Below are 18274 nucleotides of genomic sequence, written 5' to 3' on the forward strand. Positions count from 1 at the left end.
TGTGTTTGTGTGTTTTAGATGTTGTGGAGTCACTCAGTTGCCCTGCAGTCACAGACTTTGTGTGTCACAGTGGACACTGCATTGAGTTTCACCTGGTGTGCGACAACAAGGCCGACTGTGCTGATGAATCCGATGAGATAGACTGCGGTGAGTTCAAACAGGAAATGGGAGTGAATCCATTTTATTGTAGAGCTGAAAACAACTTTTAAACCCAGAATTCTTATTCTTTCCTTCTCTCTCTCTCTCTCTCTCTCTCTCTCTCTCTCTCTCTCTCTCTCTCTCTCTCTCTCTCTCTCTCTCTCTCTCCTCTCTCTCTCTGTCTCTCTGTCTCTCTCTCTCTCTCTTCTTCTCTCTCTCTCTCTCTTTCTCTCTGTCTCTCTCTCTCTCTTTCTCTCTCTCCTCTCTCTCTCTCTCTCTCTCTCTCTCTCTCTCTCTCTCTCTCTCTCTCTCTCTCTCTCTCTCTCTCTCTCTCTCTCTCTCTCTCTCGCTCTCTGTCTCTGTCTCTCTCTCTGTCTCTGTCTCTCTCTCTCTCTCTCTCCTCTCTTCTCTCTCTCTCTCTCTCTCTCTCTCTCTCTCTCTCTCTCTCTCTCTCTCTCTCTCTCTCTCTCTCTCTCAGAAGACAGAGTCAGCCTACCAGGCGCTTGTAATTTCAACATGGATGAAAACCAGTGGGAGGACACCTGTCAGCTTTCTCAGGACACTATTAATGACTTTGATTGGAGTATCGGTCATCGGAGTGAGACACCCGGAGCTGGACCTCCCGCTGACCACAGTCCTGGTCAGTACCCACATTTACAATACAAGCATTTTATAATCTGACAGCCCCATCAGCAGGACCGTGGGTGCCCAACACCTGAAGGTGGCATTTCCACTCAGTTCCCTGTTTATATTCAAAACTCACTGCATGTGTTTGCTTTCTGTCTTGTTTTTTAAGTGAAAGATTAATAAAGCTGTCAAAAAAAAAAACATTTCTCAAAATTAAGAAAAAACAACTTCTTCCTCCTCCCTTCACCCTCCATGTTTTCAGCTCCCAGGCGGCTCAGAGCAGCGTCTTTGTAATTACAACCTGACAGCTGGGAAATAGAAGCCTCGACAGGCATGTGAAGGCAGGGTTAATAATACATCCTGATGTTAGCCGGAGTCAAACTGAGCTTAACAGCATTGGACTTGTTGTTTATCTTGTGTACAGTGATGCTGCTGTATCAAAACATGGTTTTTGTACAAACCACCTTGTTGGTGCTAAGGTTACCCGTACACTCATCTATACGAGGCAATGTAAACTTCCGTATCTGTTTGACTTTGTAATTTGCATTATTTTGCACTTTGGCTGTCAGTATGTCTTCTGTTTGTTGATGCTGCTTCCTTTTCCTGGTACACAGGGCTGTTGATGTTGACGACCTTGATAAGTAAAAGGGAGCAGCTCTAAAATAAATAATGAAAATTGTTATAGTAGTTTTGCACAGCAGGAGTTCAATTGAGGAGAATATATGTAGCAGTGTGAATCCAACCACCAACAGCATATAGTTAGATTTATGGCTGTTAAGCAGTTTTGATATTGTTGTTTGATTGTGTTGCCAGATGTGTTGTGTATCCAAGTCATTATATCCTCCAATATATTTGAAACATTATTAACCTTGCACTCAATGAACCAACACATGCGAGTCTACAGCGTCGCTCTAATGCTTCCTTGTATTCGCTGTTTCGTGAGATGCTGAGTTCACACCCGGCGAGAGATGAATCTGGACACTCTCTGAACTTTTGATCTCACTACACAGCGGATCAATAAACCCGGCCATCTGTAACGCACATGCTCATAAAAAGACAAGGACAATGGTTGCACTCTGCAGACATCACTTATGCGTTGCATTATCAGATGACGTTAACGTCGGAATGACGAAGCAATATGTGTGCAAACAGCAGCAGTTTATTTATTTATTTTTGGAGTCAAAGAAGAAGAATCCAGTGTTGTGTGTGTGTGTGTGTGTGTGTGTGTGTGTGTGTGTTCTGGCCTCACACAGATGCTTTTCCATCTCCGAAGCGAGCCGACTTGAAGAAGCTTTTGGCTGCAGGCTCTAACGACAGCTCAAACGCTTTCCTCCGGCCGGATGTCATGTACATTGGAAGCAACAGGAGAACTTTAGAGATGTCTAGCCTGCAGTGCAGCTAGAATTTAAATAGTTGCAGCTTTGCCATTCATCACTGAAGTATCACTTCCATAAATGTACTATAACAGTGTTCTGCACTGTGTTTGTATCCAGGCGGCGGCGGGAACTTCTTGTACATACATTCAGCCACTCAGAGGGAGGGCGACGTCGCCAAGGTGATAACCAGGAGACCGTTTTCCGCCAGTATCGGCCTGTGTCACCTGCGCTTCTGGTTCTACATGCACGGCTCTGACAGGATGGGAACGCTGAAGGTGATCTCATCTGAGCCACATTTCCATAAATAATTCAAAGGCTTTATGTTTCTGCGTCAGGCGTCTAGCTTCCAAACATGTTTTTTGTTTTGTCATTTACTGTAACGATCCGTCACAGTAAACCTGAAGGCTTAATTTGCTGGTGACAGAAACGTCTTTTCCTATTTTACTCATGACACTCCGCTCACTGCCAATCACCCGAACCCAAAGAAAGAAATTAAAGTCTATAATCCATTAAAGCATAACAGAACCTTGATTTTTTTTTAGGTGTCTTTGTTGGCTGTGTTGATTTCAAACAAACAATAACACATCTTTAAAATAGTCTTTTTGCAGTAAACATTATTTTAATCATTATATACTAATATAAATTATGAAATGAAAAGCTTTAAAATAAACCTTGACACTTGATTATAAAATATTTACATTTCTGAAAGAAAATCAATAACACCAAATTTCAATTTAAATGTAAAGTAAAATTGTATTGACGAAACTTCACACCTGACATGTTGGTTCTGCACCTCACCAGGTTTACACGGTTGGACCCAGCGGCACCAGTCTGCTGATGTGGGCCGCCACTGGAAACCGTGGTAACCAGTGGACGTACGCTAATGTCGTCCTGTCCAACCCGGCACCTTTCAGAGTGACCTTCCAGGCAGAGGTGGGGGGAGACATGTGGACGGACATCGCCTTGGATGACATCTCCTACACTGCAGAGTGCATGGCAGAAGGTCATTTTTCATTTTCGTGTCTTTCTGCTCTTCCACCTGGTTCCCCGTCCCGTCAGCGCTGTGCTCATTCTCCCCTTTCTTCTTGTTCCACATTTTCTCTCCCACTAACATCCACTCTCCTCTCCTCTGCTCCGTTTCCGTCTACATTTTGTGTAAATAGTGAGTTAATGGAGCCTGTTGCCCTGTAGGTCCATATAAATTCACTGTGGAGACTGGGTCAGCGTCGAGGGACTGTGCTGAGGGCAATGGGGGAAGGGGGGAGCAGTTACATTTATATTGTAATGTTTCCTCTCTCCCACCCGGCTGTTCTCCCGTCACCCTTGAACTACCATGAGCACACCGTGTACACTTTGTCTTAAAAGAATCCTTTGAGGTTTCTCACTGCTGGCTGAACTAAAATCAATGAAAGGGGATTCAAGGGGGTGTTAGGCTATCTGCTCTGCATGTGTAACTCTGTATCCTCCCTGTGACCTCAGGACCGGTAACTCCCCAGCCTCTGACTTGCGGTGCGGACGAGTACCGGTGCACGCACTCCTATCAGTGTATCCCGGAGAGTTGGAGGTGTGATGGAGAGCTGGACTGTGCCGACCGATCCGATGAAGAGTATTGTCCCGCCGTGGTACCCGGTACTATTCCTCCTCAGGATCGCTGTCCTGTTGGACATTACCAGTGTTTGAACGATCTCTGCCTGCCCTCCGTACTGCGCTGTGACGGCGTCCCAGACTGCCCTGATGGAGAGGACGAGTACAGCTGCCGTAAGTATATGTGTGCGTCTGTGTCAAGTGTGGTTATTGAATGGTCGGCTAGTCTAAAACCAAGCCTCAGCTGGTCTGTTGCAGCACACTTTGTGGTCTGAAACTCACATTCACAGAAAGGTATGGTCTCTTTTTGCATCTTCAGGTTGATTCCATCCCCGATGTAATATGATGCACTAAAGTTAAGCTCGATAGGAGATGAATAAATCCAACTTTTTGTTATCTTCTCTGCAATCGTGACCGTAAGAGAGACGGGAGGGGAGAGGGAGACACACCTTTCCTGAGATCTGCTCGACTGAGTGCACTTTTCTACTTTTTAAATGTACTCTTTAAATAAATCAACTTGATGTCATTGCTTTCTCGGTCAAGAGCAGCAGGTTTATGTTTTCTGGCACGAGGACAATTTTTATAGGCAGGAATAATTTATTTTGGGAGGTAGAAGTGCTCTCAACTGTTTGGTGCACAGACTGACACAATGTCTGCTCGAAAAGCACTAAAACAGTCATGTGCAGATAGGACATGTCTTTGTATGGAAAGGATCAAAGGGTCAGTTTTGAGTGCCATGTGGACACACCCTTCTACATATTTGACCAATTTCCCTGTTTCATTCCCCCCCCCCTCCAGCTCTGCTGCAGTGTGAGCTGGGAGAACTGGTGTGTGAGAGTTGGCCCGGTTGTATCCCACTTGAGAAGCGTTGCGATCACTCTGCAGACTGTCTGTCTTTTCGCTCTGATGAGTCCAGCTGCCGTGGTAACATGTTTATACATACCTTCCCTTTGCACACTTTTCCCCCCCATTAACTGTGGTTTGTGATTCCTGGACCTTTTGGAGCTCAGACATGTGACAAGAGGTTTTAGAGATGTAGCTTGATCATATGTTTGTGTTTCACCTGTTTACTGTATAGTGTGTGTAGTTTCTACTTTCATTAGTGACTGTGAATGATTTTAATGCTTTGATGTATTGAGACATTTAGTTTAAATACGGCTCTCCAGTTCAGTAAAAAAAAGTCTTTAAGTGACTCCATCTTTTAGACATGATGATTTCAAATGCATAGATTTATCTATTTATTTTTAAAACCTTTCCTGTTTTCTCTATCATACGCTCATGAGTCAATAGTCAGTTGCGACTCAAGTGTTGCCAAAACGTCGTTCATCTCTGCTCATTTCCAGCCTCAGCAGTGACTCTCAACACTTATTCAAGTCTGGTTGTTCAGTCTTCAAAGCACACTTCAACTGTTACTGTGAGCTGCCAAAATCCATTAAAACCCCTGCCTTCCTGCGTTTTCAGGAATAAGACCAAACTTCACATTTAGCCTGCATTCCTTGCCAAGCCAAATCTACTTTATCAAGGCTGAACAAGACTTTGGGGGTTCAAACGTGAAGATTATTTAACAGGCAACTCTGATTACCCTCACACCCTCACGTGGAGGGAGGAATATTCCCCATCAGATGTACAGGATGGAAGAAAAAAGATGTATTAAAGTAGCTTAATGTACACGCCAACGCTCTCTCTCTCTCTTCTGTGTACTTATGATAATACATTCAGCAGTGATGCTCAGTTCCTTTTGTGTGATTGTGCAGATTGCCCGTCGCTGTATTGCCTGGATCGCGGCTCATGCCTTGTGGAGAAACACGGGCCTGTTTGCATGTAAGTTGAACTTCACCCTCACACAGATAAACACACATTTTTAAGCACAAAGCTAAACACTCTGTCACACTCATAAGCATGCACAAACAAGATAAGTATCATGTCTGTTCTCACTCCTCCTCCCATCTTTTATCTCTCTTTGTGAGACTTAAAACATGGAAATCCCATCAATCTTGTTTCTTTCCTTGGAAAAGACACGCTCCACGAAGCATGTGGGAATCTGCTTATCCCCTGCAGCTCAACCAGGGTGCTTCTGCCTTCATTTATCCACCAGCACAGTGTTTCCTGGGGAATCTCAGATGGATCCTTCTGGTCAATATTTAAACACGGCCCCCGCTACCAGTGGTCTTAGTGGGTAGACCACAAAAAACTCCAGACAGACACTGCGATCGCTCTGTTGGAGGTTTTTTTTTTAAAGGAAGCTTATGAACGTAGTTGTCTGCCTCAGCAGCTTGGACTGAAATATTTCATTCTAAAAGTAAGAATGTAATTATGAGACTTGCTGCTGGATCTGCTAACATCATTGCGAGCCACTGAACTGTCTCGGAAAGATCCACATTTCTCCATCTTGGGGTCAGACGGTTGCTTTTTAATTTTCCACACACTGAATGTGACTGTTGGCAATTGAAATGCAAAATGCTGGAACAAAAAAAGACCAACTGAAATTGAATTGCTCTTTTTCTTTTGTCTGCTACGACATCTATACAGTCTGCCCATGGCTACAAGTTTATTTACTCTGTTTCTCTCAACCCAGCCGCCCTACTGGAGCCCAGCTGCTGTCAATCAAACACAGACGTGCTCCTCCAGACTGTTTATGCATTGTGAAGATGTTTCACTGCTCTAATTCAGCCTCCTTGTGTTTGATCCCCCTTTTTCATCCAACATTCCCCAATGCAGTGCCGCCTACCACCACTGCCTCCTCTCATTATGAAGCAGGACAGTGTGGTGTGGAGCTTTTGTAAACGTTCAGCATTGATAACAGCCTTGCTGAAGCAGAACCCTAGGCCACCATTCAAAGGGCACCTCTGGCTCAGTATTTGCATCACGTTCCCCCACTCTTCTGAACAGGATCCATCAGGGAACCAGGCCAGGGACGTCTTACTGCCATGGCCAGACCGTCACACAATATGTACCCTGAACCCCTCTGAATGATAATGACACAGTCTGGCTCCACTGAGAGCTGTGTGTTTCGCATTAGAAGCTCAATGTTGCACAGAAATCAGGCTGATACTGAACAGATGTTTACTTGGAGTAGAGTCTCCATTTGGGAGAAGACGAACTCGCTTTCTTTCCCAGAGATGCAGTTTGCCAGACGGGCCAAACTATTTGCAATTAGTGTGTTTTTCCATGTAGGATGTCCAGCAGATAAATATTGCATCATTGGTCAAGAGGTTTCGTTTTTTAAGTGTGTGTGTGTGTGTGTGTGTGTGTGTGTGTGTGTGTGTGTGTGTGTGTGTGTGTGTCAGTTTTTTTCGATGTTTTTATTCTTATTGTCAACAAATCCCGTGAAAAGTTAAATGATTCTTAATGATTTTTAAACGTACGTAACCACAAACATAGGATAACAAATCTGTGTGAGTCTCTGAGATCTTTAGTGTCTTTATAGTCCAACCAGCTAATGAACTACTTGGCCACTTAAGGTCTATTGCACCTGATTCTGATTAAGCTAAAAGTAATAACTAAATGGTGAAATAGCTACAAGTAATGGTCCAGCTTCTGCCACCCAAACCAATAGAATGCAAACCTGACGAAACCTGCACTTGTTTAAAAGGCGATACCATGCCATGCGTCATGCTCTCTCAGCTTCAGCGTCATAACTTTGTACTTTGTCTTGGTACCTGATGGTCAGGTGTAATCCAGGATGGACGGGCAACCGTTGCCATGTGAAGGAGAAACCATCTCTCGCCACTGCGACACCCAAACCAGAGGACACACGACTGGGTAGTAAAGAAACGCACCTCGCCGCTCTATCAATTTGTTTACTGGATCCTTGCGTACCCTGTTATCGTCTCTGCAGGTCTCTATGCAAGAGTTAAATGTCCCTCCCTGTTGTCTAGACTCTGTTTATGTTGGCATCGCCATCGGACTGCTGCTGCTGGTAGCCGGAGTCGCCGTCTGCACTCTGGCTTTATTCAAGAAGAAACGCTATTTAATGTGAGTTCTGGCTACAATGATGACTCCTGGTGATGATGATGATGTTAGTAATGAGGGCTTTTTTTTTTCCGCTGGCTCCACAGAAAGCCCGACCCTATGGACTACGGAGTGATGGATAACCGAGGCTTTGACTGGAGAGCAGAGGTCAGCGCACAGAAATGTCCAATCAATCATCGGCGAGTTGTGTTCGGACAGCATTAGGGTTCTCCGCTATACAAATCTCATTTTTCTACGTTTCGCCTCACACCAATTCAATAAGTGGATCTAACATTTGAGGAGGTCACAGGGAGGTCGCTGAACCTTTCTGCACATTTGTGTTGTAGGATTATTGATTTTGTGTGTGTGTGTGTGCGCGTGTGTGTGTGAGTGTGTGTGCGGGTGATCTTAAAAGACAATATTATAGAAATATTTTACCTTCCCATGATATGATTCATACACACAACAGTACATTCTATATCTGTGCATGTCTGTACACATTTGTCTCATGTGTCAAGCGCAGTTATAAATAGAGAGGTGTAGGTGTGAACTGGTATCTCTATAACACGGACCGATGCGCTTCAACACTCGTTTTACTCAGCAGTGGAAACAATGTGGGATTATTCCACGTCTGGAAGATGATGAACTGTTTTATGAAGGTCAGAGGTGAAATTACGGACGCATAACAGGTCAATTTTATTTAGATTCTGCCTGCATGTTGTGAGCTCCCGCACATTAGGGCTGGTCTCATTCTAAGCCTGCGTACGTGGTTGTGTTTCCCTCAGCTCCCGTGCCTACATGAAAGGCCAGGCGGCTGTCCCACAGTTAACCCCAGCAGGAGTGATGTCCGGGGGCTTTCCATCAGTGTCTACCCCTGGAGGAGAGAGGTGGAGGTAAAGTGTGTGTGCTCAACCTTTGGGGCTTACCTTAATTATCTGTGCAGAAGTCAGTGACGTGATGTATGTCTAATTGTGTCCACAGCAGGGTTCGACCTGGAAAGATGCCAAGCTGTCCTTCGCCAACCCCCTGTACAATTACTCTCCCGATGCTAATAGCGCCGACTACAAAAGCTCTGACGCATAAAAACAATGGACTTTACATATTGACAGGGTCAAACAGTGTGTGCGCATACTTGATGAGTTTGTCTTAACCTGCTGAGGTGTCAAGTGGGGGGAACAATGTAAAGAGTGGGAGAATGTTTGCATATTCTGCAAGGAAGTATTTGAATGTCAATGCTGATATACTACTGTTTGAAAAACTGATTCATTTAGTTAGTTTAGGACTTAAATTGTGTCCATTTTAATATCTATACATTTAGTTTAAACAGTTAAAGGGGTGAGTAGAGATGTTGCAACAACTGCAAACAAGGCGTTTTAGAGGGTAAAACTTTTTTGAGAATTAGCATATTTCCCAAAATGTCCAAGATATTTTTAGAAGAAGAAAAAATATTAAGCAGTAAACCAGATGAAATAGACATTTGAACAAAGTGTTGGTCATTTTGTACAGCCAGTGTGGCAGTTTATCAAGACATGAGTGCTTCAGAACTTGCTGTAATGCTTGTGAGTGCATTATGCATGGTGATTAAAATTGTATTTAGTGCCGGCAAAACCAGAAAAACATCGAGTTCATTGAACAGAAAGACTCCACTGAACACACATAGCCTCCAAACGGAGTCCTGATTGCAATAGTGATTCTTTTTAATCCCCACAAGTGCAAATAAAATTGGTTTTTATTTGCTAATTAAAATGCATTACAAGTCAACTTCCTGCAGCTGCTTTGTATGCGGTGTGAACTGACTCTCGAACTCTCTGTAGATGACTCGTAAAAAGCATCGTTAAACCAGTCTGCTATGAATTTGACAAGTGTTCAGTCATGGCTCTTCTCAGCTGTGTTTCATCAAAGATGCAATCGTTAATGGCTTTCTCACATTTGACAGTTAACGTGATCATTTGAAGATGTTCTGTACAGTGCTCCCATCTGAGTATCTCCACACACACACACAGCTTGAGAACATTTGCAAAGGTGCCCCATAATCTTCTCACAAGCCAATCAGAGCGGGCTGTTTTAGGAGGCGGGGCTTAAAGATACAGGCGAGTGTGAGTACAGGTTTATTCAGACAGACAGTACGAGAAAAAGATTGTGTTTTTTAACATTAAAGGAAAAAAGCTTTCCAGCTCGTCTAAACCTCTAACTTTATATTTACCACACAGATAAAAAAGAGTGGTATCGGTCTTCTCATGTAATTGCTGGCAGAATAAGTGCATTTCCCACTCTAACCGTTTCTTTAAACTCACGTTAAGCAATACAATTACATCCAGTGTTGCATAAATAATGTCTTCAATATATCATCTTCTGTTGTTGCTCCTAATTAGATTTGTAAGGACATTTTGCAAACTTGATGTGTCATGGTTGAACTGTTGAGGAAAGAAAAGGTCACACATTACACTGATATCTTCCAATACATGAAACTTGATGAAACCAATAAAAACTTGTGGTGCTTGTGATTAGCATTCTACGATGAGCCCAACATTGCAATGTGCATTACTTAATCTTACTTTCACTTGTTTGTTTGTCCATTTATCCCCCGTTACACTCCAATATTTATAATAATAATAGTACAAACCTGCAAAAAATAACAGGGCTTCTACAATTACTGAGATGCACATTCACATTTTTGACTTGTCACAGTAGTAAAAGGTGTACAGGTGTAAATGATTAAATTAACGATGGCTGGACTGGAACAGAGCCGTCGTTAATGTTATTAGCAACACCTGTGCTTTGCCTGATACTGTAACTCAAAGTCTGCTTTGAAAAAGACTTTTGAGATTACATAAATACTGATTAAATATATAAAAACTATATATGGTAGTTGTAGTCTCCATCCCTATTTATAATGAATGTCAGGTAAATCTGTTGTGTTGTGTGAATGAGTGCTCCGAGAGCGCGGCACTTACTCACTCCCAACACTCCCATTCCTTTATATTGCTTCAAGTTCAAGTTATGAATCTTTCATTTCTCAGACCGTGGATGAACACAATCCCCAGTGTCATTACTGTTTAGTCTTGTTCTCCATCACCGTAGAGTCTTTACTGAGTCTGGAGGTGGATTCTGGGTCACAGATTTATCAAAGGGCCACAAAGATCAATTTCAGCCTTTGGGCTGCGCCGTTTGTGTCCTCACCTTGTATTGGCTTCTCCTCGGACACACTAGGTTTAGCCTGTTCTGCCCTACAAAGCCAAAAAGCAGAAGCTACATACTTACTAAGAACAGACTTTACACTGCAATCTGACTTTTTAGCATCTATTTTATATACAATATTATTATGCCATAGAAATGTATCATTTATATGAAACAGCAGGTAAAATTATGACAGACACAGACAGCTAGCCAGCTAGCCAGCTAATGCTAATGCTAACGCTAACGCTAAAGCAGGAGAGATGGCTAGCCAAAGCTATAGCTAGCCAAAGTCTGATTGTGTAGACTTTTGTGTTCCAGTTCTGATCATTATTTTTCTTTTTTGTGTATTTTATTACTAGTATTAATAATTGAAAAGCCAACAATCCTATTGAAGGGCTCTCGATCTCCCTCTGTGAAACTCCGAAACACTAACTCAGCCTTTTCACAGCCTCTACATCGATGTTTGTTTGTCTCAACCCCGATGACATTTGACCTAACGAAACTACAATCAATGGTGACACAAAAACCTTTTCCACTAACATGCCACCGCACAAACAATGCCACGCTCCACTTGCACACCACACACTCACATGACGGCCCGCTGACTGAGAATGTGCAGCAGCTATCAATGCTTTTTGTTCATGGCCGAACATTTTTCTGGTAGCTTCGTTATTCGTGCCGTTGAATAGCACACGGAGAGAGCTGCTACACACTGCCTGCCTTTGTCCTTGTGTTGTTGTTGATGGAGGCAGCATTAGTCAGCTTTTCTCACCGGAGCTATTGTTGTCACAGTTTTGTTAATCACACAGTCCATCTAAAGGTCACTGTTATGTTTGTGTGTGCCAATCTGAAAGGTTCCTGTAATGAAAACACACAGCAATGGCAGCTTTTAAGGACTTCTCCTTTCAAAATAACAGTTGATTCTTTATTTACATACTCACCTGAGTCCTCTCCCAGCCTGAGCTGTCAACCTGCTATCACAGCATTCAGACCCAATTCACTCTTCCTGCAGCCGGGGACGGAGGTTACTCAACCAGCTCAGTCGGGTCAAGGTGAAATTTACCCCCTTTCCTTGTAATGATAGCTCTGAAATGGTTCTCTCATGCGCTCTGGCTGAGTGCAGAGGAAAATGTCTGTTTCTTCTCTCTGTATTCAGGGAGTGTGCATGGCGATCAGCCCAGGGAGCCGTCTCCACCGATCTTCATGTCTCTTCCTCTGGCGGAGGCTGAGGAGAGGAGGCACCGCTGAGATTGGATCTCTTGCGGTTCTTAGGCTTTTAGCTACATCCCAACTGCTTCCTGTGTTTGTACAGCAAAGCTTCATTATGACTGAAAAATGCAACACGTACAACCAATTACCAATTAGACTACTCCCTCATTATAGACAGAGAAGGCAATTCATCAGTAAACATTGTTGGATTCATGAGATTCTTAAAGGAGAATTACGCCCATTTTCAAAATTATTATATGCAATTCCTAAGAAAGTCCAAAAATATGAACATGAACTACTCTCTCCCAAATCCAAAAACTACTGTGCTAAAACTTATATTGGTGATGTGATCACATATAAAATCCTTAGACAATGAAAGATGTTGTAGATGACACAGAGCACCCAGGGGGAGTTCTGAGTATGAGGGCACTGCAATAAAATAAAGCTCATGCAGGTTTTCTTTTTAAAAAAGGAAAAATCAGTCTCCCATGCATTGTCTATGGAGCAGCTCCACACTTGAAGACTTACTTCTCTGGTTTCTGGCTTTGAGAGAGAAGCTCATGTTATTGAATGAACTTCCCAAAGCCTTGGAACATAACATATAGGAATTCTTAATTTAGATGGTGTTCCCCTTTTATAATTTATTGTTTGCTTCATGAGATACACAAGTGAGGCCTTTAGAGATTCACGACGTCAAGATAAACAACCTCTGCAGAGTGATTTATTCTGCCATGGACTGGAAATGCAATGAATTACTGTGCATGAGTGTTTGATCAATATATAACCATCGGTTAGGAAGCTTGTGTAGCTCAGAAGTCCGGCTTCACAGCTGCTGGACAAGGCGTTGAGAAATCAGTTGGAGATGTATAGTAACAGTGGAAAACTGGCGATGTTAGCATGTTTATAAGAATACAACAAGATTCCTCCACAAGTCGCTTGTGTCGAGTGAAAAAAAGGTGGAAAAATACTGCATATTCTTAGTCGGTTAATGTAAAAATAGTGATTATAGCAGCTTTAAAGGGCATGCGGAGCAGCGTCAAATAACCAATTGGTTAAAAGCTCACAGGCAGAATTAAATTAAATGATCGGGCGGGTATGATGCCGAATTGAAGCCTGGAAAATTAGGGGAAAATGGACCAATATGGGAAGAAAGCTGACCTTTTTCAAGCTTCCACTCAAAGCTAAATGATTGTGTGCTGTCAGTTCTTGTTAATATTATTGTGAAGCGGAAAAGCTAATAATTGGTAATGCTATAATGGAAATAATGCAGAAACAGAGCTGAGCTTGTTCTCCTCAGTGTGTTCCCTTTATGACTTCACTCTGTTCATTAAGTGACCAAGGCATCATAAATGCTGCGGTGACATGCCGCTCTGCAACTCAACAAGCGGGACCCAAATCTACTCATAAGAACTCTTTGGAAAATGTACACTTGCCACCACCCGTCAGATCTAAGTCCCTTGATGTGTTCCCATCTCATTTAATTAATTTCATCACAGATGTGTTTGATGCTCTTTAAGGTCACCCTGGGGAGGCCGAGTGTGGCGTGGCGTCCCGCCAAGCAAAAGTTCACGGCAGCTGTGACTGATCCTGAGTCGGAGATGGTTTGAGAAATAATGGCTTAAGGAGAGTCTAGAGGGAGAAAGAGAGAGATGGTCAGTAGAGGACTAGCTTGGTGAACAAGGTGATTGGAGCAGCAGACTGCATGGGGAGCTGTGGCCGCGGAGTCTCAACTACTGTGATGATTCAAATGCTTGGAAAGAGAAGTAGAAAAAAAGGGAAGATGCTTTCCTCAGGTCTAAATCCCATTTCATCCTGACACTGGACTGCTTGATCTGGTTTAAAGATGCTTTATGGTGTAAATGACCACACTGCATTTATCAACAACACTATCCTTTTATGAGGGAAATACATCAGTGAGCAGTATATTTCCATGTCTACCTGGGTGGGAGTTTATGTGGTCGCTGTACACACGTTTGATATACGTCTCTTTTGAGTGCAAGAGTTGTGTGTTGATAGAATCACGCCAGCGGGGGGGGGGGGGTTGAAGATTTATGTGAGAAAATGGATGTGACGCTATCATGGACAGGCACTGTCAGCAGATATTTATTTGAGTCTTGTGATGTTAGCAACGTCTCCCGGAGCTATTTTCCGAGAGAATTGCAAGAAAAAGAACGTCGCTCACTCACTTCCTTCTGAAATCTTGGCGAGGGGTTTTCACACATCCCTAAATGACTCATCCTCGAGACATGAGTGCTTGGACAAGCAATGTGCAATCTGACATTGTTTGTCCACAGGTCAACACAGGACAAATGTGTATGCATGAATAATGGAGCGTCAGTGTCCGGGGAATATAAGAACCATGTTGGTGGGATATTCCTTTTATTTGTTAAAAAATGGTTAATTACCTTTTAGCAGTTCCTGTTTTCAATGTACCCATGACTATCACTGGACATATATGATTTCTAAGCTGTTTTAAGGACGTTTATTATGCTTTGTTTTAAGTCCTTAGGTTGAGAGATAGATGTTAATGTTGGATTTTCATCACATTTTATTTTTAATTATACTATTAATTATTTGAATTACTCAGTTTTTGCGATGCACTCTCCTCTCTTTCTCTATGTCCTTTTCAGAGATGACTAAGCATAGCATTTTCTGTCAGTTGACTTTACCATGAGTTATTAGAACATAAAGAGCCAAACTGAAGTGCTCGTCTTCAGGTCATGTTGCACCATCGACTGACACTTCACTGGATCTGGCACAAAGCAGCAGCAGCAGCTTTCATTGTGTGCAGAAACAAATCACTGCCGCCACTCAGTGAAGCTAATAGGACCGATGGATTTTAGTGGCTATTGAAGATAATCAAGGGAATTAATAATTAATAAAGTAATTACTATATATTGATCGGTTTCCATTTTGGGTGTGCTGTCAGACATTCACAGAATATGTGGATTCGATGACTTTTATTGCCGTTTTAATCACTAAAGAAAGTGTGAGAATCCATTTCAGCACAAGACACTCTAAATCTAAATGTTCAATATGAATATGCAGCCAAGTTAATTATAAGAGTGGTCTCTTTATTCAAGGGTTTTCCATCACTCGTGGTGCATCTCCTGAATTCCCACAGTGAGTGTCTTAATTGGAACAAGCGTGTGGTGCGAGTTATCCTTCCTGTGCAAAATGAGCGCAAGCAAGCAAAAAGGGGGGGGAAGAAATGTTCCCTTACAAGTTCAGTCTCCCTTTTCAATCTCTGGCTGCAAAACACAAAACCAACGAAGGGAACGAGGAGTCATTCCCATCCATCCATTAATCCTTTTATTTGTTTTGGCTCCTGCAGACATGGCTCTCTTTAACAGATCACAAAACAAAGCTAACAGTGGTTTATGAGCGTTATTCTTTATTCATGAGTTTGGCTTATGCACCAACATGACATGGAAAAGATGACATGTGTATGTCTGCAGCAGGAAACTAATCTTCTGTTTGTTTTAAAACATGGTTAAACATAATGGATTTAAATATGCGATGTGGTTGGTGTTGACTTGGTGATTTGTATGCAGCTCCACCAAACCCTAAACGCATCTTTCTGGTTTCTATAAATGAACAAAAGGAATTTATAGCAAATACGACGTATAAAACACGAGATATTTCATTTTGGTGTAACAGTAAATGCTCATGAACCCAGTTTGTAGCAAAAGGTGATCAATGCTTTTCTACATATTGAGTTTCAACAAGGTAAATACTTAATGGAAACAATGTGGTTGATTTTGTAATTGACTTTATATACTGTTATAATTGTTGTTTACATATCAGTAGGGAATTATAGCCAATGGACAGTAAAACAGAAGGGTTGATAATATATTATGACCTGAAGAGGGCGCCCTCACAGATCAATCACCTGTCTGTACAGTGAAGGTGAGGAAGGATAGATAGATCTACAACAACAAAAAAGAAAGCATCACAAAAACGAACAACATAAAGGCACTGAAAGTAAAAATAGCCTATGTATAACAAAATCTTAACTAGAAACTGATCTCCAAACATCCCATATACCTCCTGCAGCCTACATCTTTTAATAAAGCCTTCATACTCAATACAAAACAAATCCCTCTGAGGAATGAGTCCTGCATGTTTAACATCTTTTGTCTGCTGGCAAACAGGAGGCCTACAGCAGCAGCTCCTGAAGCTCCAAACGCATCTTTCCACATCACTCAAACGCCTGCTTGTCAGACACGGTGAGGATAATATCCCAAGGCAAAAATCTTGACTGTCTCCCATGCAGCTGGAGAAACGCTTTGTGTGTTTGTCTCCTCCACTCTCTTCTGCACACACAGAGCATCAAACAGAAGAAGACGAAGAAGAAGAAGAAGAAGAAGAAGAAGCCATTGGCTCCGAGGAGCTGATGACGGAGCGGAGGGAGCGCACTGTCTTCTCCAGGAGCGCAGTAACACACACACACACACACACACACACACACGCACGCACACACACACAGTGCACCTCCTGCCTGTGGGATGAGACCAGCGTGTCGGACTGGGATGCACATTTAAGTGGAGAACTTTTTCTTCTTCTGCTGTTATTAATTTTTTCTTTATTTTTGGAGGTGGAGACCTGTTAGGGCGAGCGCGTTTACACTCTCCAGGAGCGCGCAGTGTGGCACACGCTGGAACAAAAAGCAGCTCATTGCAGCGAGTGCAGCGCAGGCAGGTTTCCGTTTTTAAAAGCAGCAGGAGAGGCAGGAGAGTTACGGAGTCCGCGGGGAAGCGGTGTCGGTGCACGAGGAAGACTGAGACCGGGATATTGAGAAGAAATCAGCGGCAGAACTTGGATATGGCGGGTGCTGTGAAGACGTTCGACCTTCTCGTTGGAGTTGTTTTAGTTTTGCAGTGTGTGGGGGATGCCCGAGCTGAGATCACAGCCAGCAACGGTAAGAACCAGCACCTTAATAACAATAACCGGACATGTTCACACACGAGTTGAGGTCAGATTCTTAATGCAGAAGTCAAATGCGTGTGCAAAACATGCAGGAGAAAACACAACTATCAGACACAGGTGGAGAGTGCGCGATAATGACTTTGTTTTTTGCTCAAATTGCATCCTTTGTAGTCCTCTAATTATCCTATTTAAATGTGCGTGTGCAAAAACAAGAAGGTAAGAGACACCCTGAAGGCTGTTTCTCTTTCATTATGTTATTTTTAGGAACAATAGAGAAGGACGTCGTGACCTACTAACTTCCTTTTTTTTCTGTCTAGATCAAAGACTTTATTCTAATTGTCATATTCACAACTACTACATGTTTGATTTAATTGCATTTCTCCTTTTTTCATCTTTGCACATGTATTTCCCCTCAGGCTGAGCTAATTATTACTGTATATTGTAGAAAAGCAATCAGTGCAGGGTATGTACATTTCAAACTGCCTCAGGAAATGTCTTTTTTATTGCATCTTCTGGCTTATTTATGTGTGAGATTTCCCCTTCCTGGCATGACTTGGAACTTGCAGATTTGAGATCAGTAACCAAGTGCACAGTGCCGGTGATTTCTATGTAGAAGTCCTGCAGAGAAAAGGCTGCAGAGACCAGCAGGCTCTGTCCATCTTGATATCATTGGTTATAAGACAGTCAACACTGGAGGATGATGACTCCAGTGTGAACAATATCCCTACTGTAATGCACCTACAGGCCACTAATCACAAATCTAGTCTATCACACACACACACACACACACACACACACACACACGCACACAGAGCTCGCCCTCCGACAGACAGTGGAATAAGTTCATGCCAACGTTGGCCCTGTTCACACAGGGAGCTCTTGTTTCCCAGAGCTTTTATTGCTGGCAGTGGATTTTCATCACGTATCAGATAGTGGTTAGAGAACTGTTCGGCTGCTGACAGTGATTGTAAATTAAACCCGTGTGTGTGTGTGTGTGTGTGTGTGTGTGTGTGTGTGTGTGTGTTTGCAGACCACAGAGTTACTGGAATGTATGGCTCTGTTTGGGAGAGATGCTATCGGCCGTGTGTATCCGTTCGCACACACTTTTTAGTTTCACACAGTCGCAGTCACTATTATTTATGAATTCATTCAATCTGCTGGGCCGCTGCTGCACTCTGCTCATTTCACATCGTGCTTTAGTCCAAAACAATGTGCCTTGTGTGTGTTTCTTGTGGGGAAACTATCCCAGTGAGGATTGTTTTAGAGCTTTGCAGATTGAGGAA

The 18274-nt window shown here is 42.8% G+C and overlaps 2 protein-coding genes across 3 annotated transcripts in view; both read left to right on the forward strand.

Moving 5' to 3' along the window:
- The window catches only part of malrd1 (MAM and LDL receptor class A domain containing 1), a 40535-nt gene extending 30723 nt beyond the window's left edge, over positions 1–9812 (forward strand). The window contains exons 22-33 of the mRNA XM_029457973.1: positions 19–147; positions 617–778; positions 2259–2416; positions 2943–3144; positions 3621–3899; positions 4524–4649; positions 5480–5546; positions 7396–7487; positions 7604–7700; positions 7784–7844; positions 8462–8569; positions 8658–9812. Coding sequence (XP_029313833.1) covers positions 19–147; positions 617–778; positions 2259–2416; positions 2943–3144; positions 3621–3899; positions 4524–4649; positions 5480–5546; positions 7396–7487; positions 7604–7700; positions 7784–7844; positions 8462–8569; positions 8658–8759 — 1583 coding nt within the window. The 3' untranslated portion in view covers positions 8760–9812. The remainder of the gene's footprint in view (positions 1–18; positions 148–616; positions 779–2258; positions 2417–2942; positions 3145–3620; positions 3900–4523; positions 4650–5479; positions 5547–7395; positions 7488–7603; positions 7701–7783; positions 7845–8461; positions 8570–8657) is intronic.
- A 6479-nt stretch (positions 9813–16291) lies between these two features.
- plxdc2b (plexin domain containing 2b) overlaps positions 16292–18274 on the forward strand; it is a 67595-nt gene continuing 65612 nt past the window's right edge. For both annotated transcript variants that reach the window (XM_029457316.1, XM_029457318.1), the window contains exon 1: positions 16292–16983. In XM_029457316.1, the coding sequence (XP_029313176.1) occupies positions 16887–16983 (97 nt within the window). In that variant the 5' untranslated portion in view covers positions 16292–16886. The remainder of the gene's footprint in view (positions 16984–18274) is intronic.

Source organism: Cottoperca gobio, chromosome 20 (genome assembly GCF_900634415.1).
Source record: "Cottoperca gobio chromosome 20, fCotGob3.1, whole genome shotgun sequence".
NCBI lineage: Eukaryota > Metazoa > Chordata > Actinopteri > Perciformes > Bovichtidae > Cottoperca > Cottoperca gobio.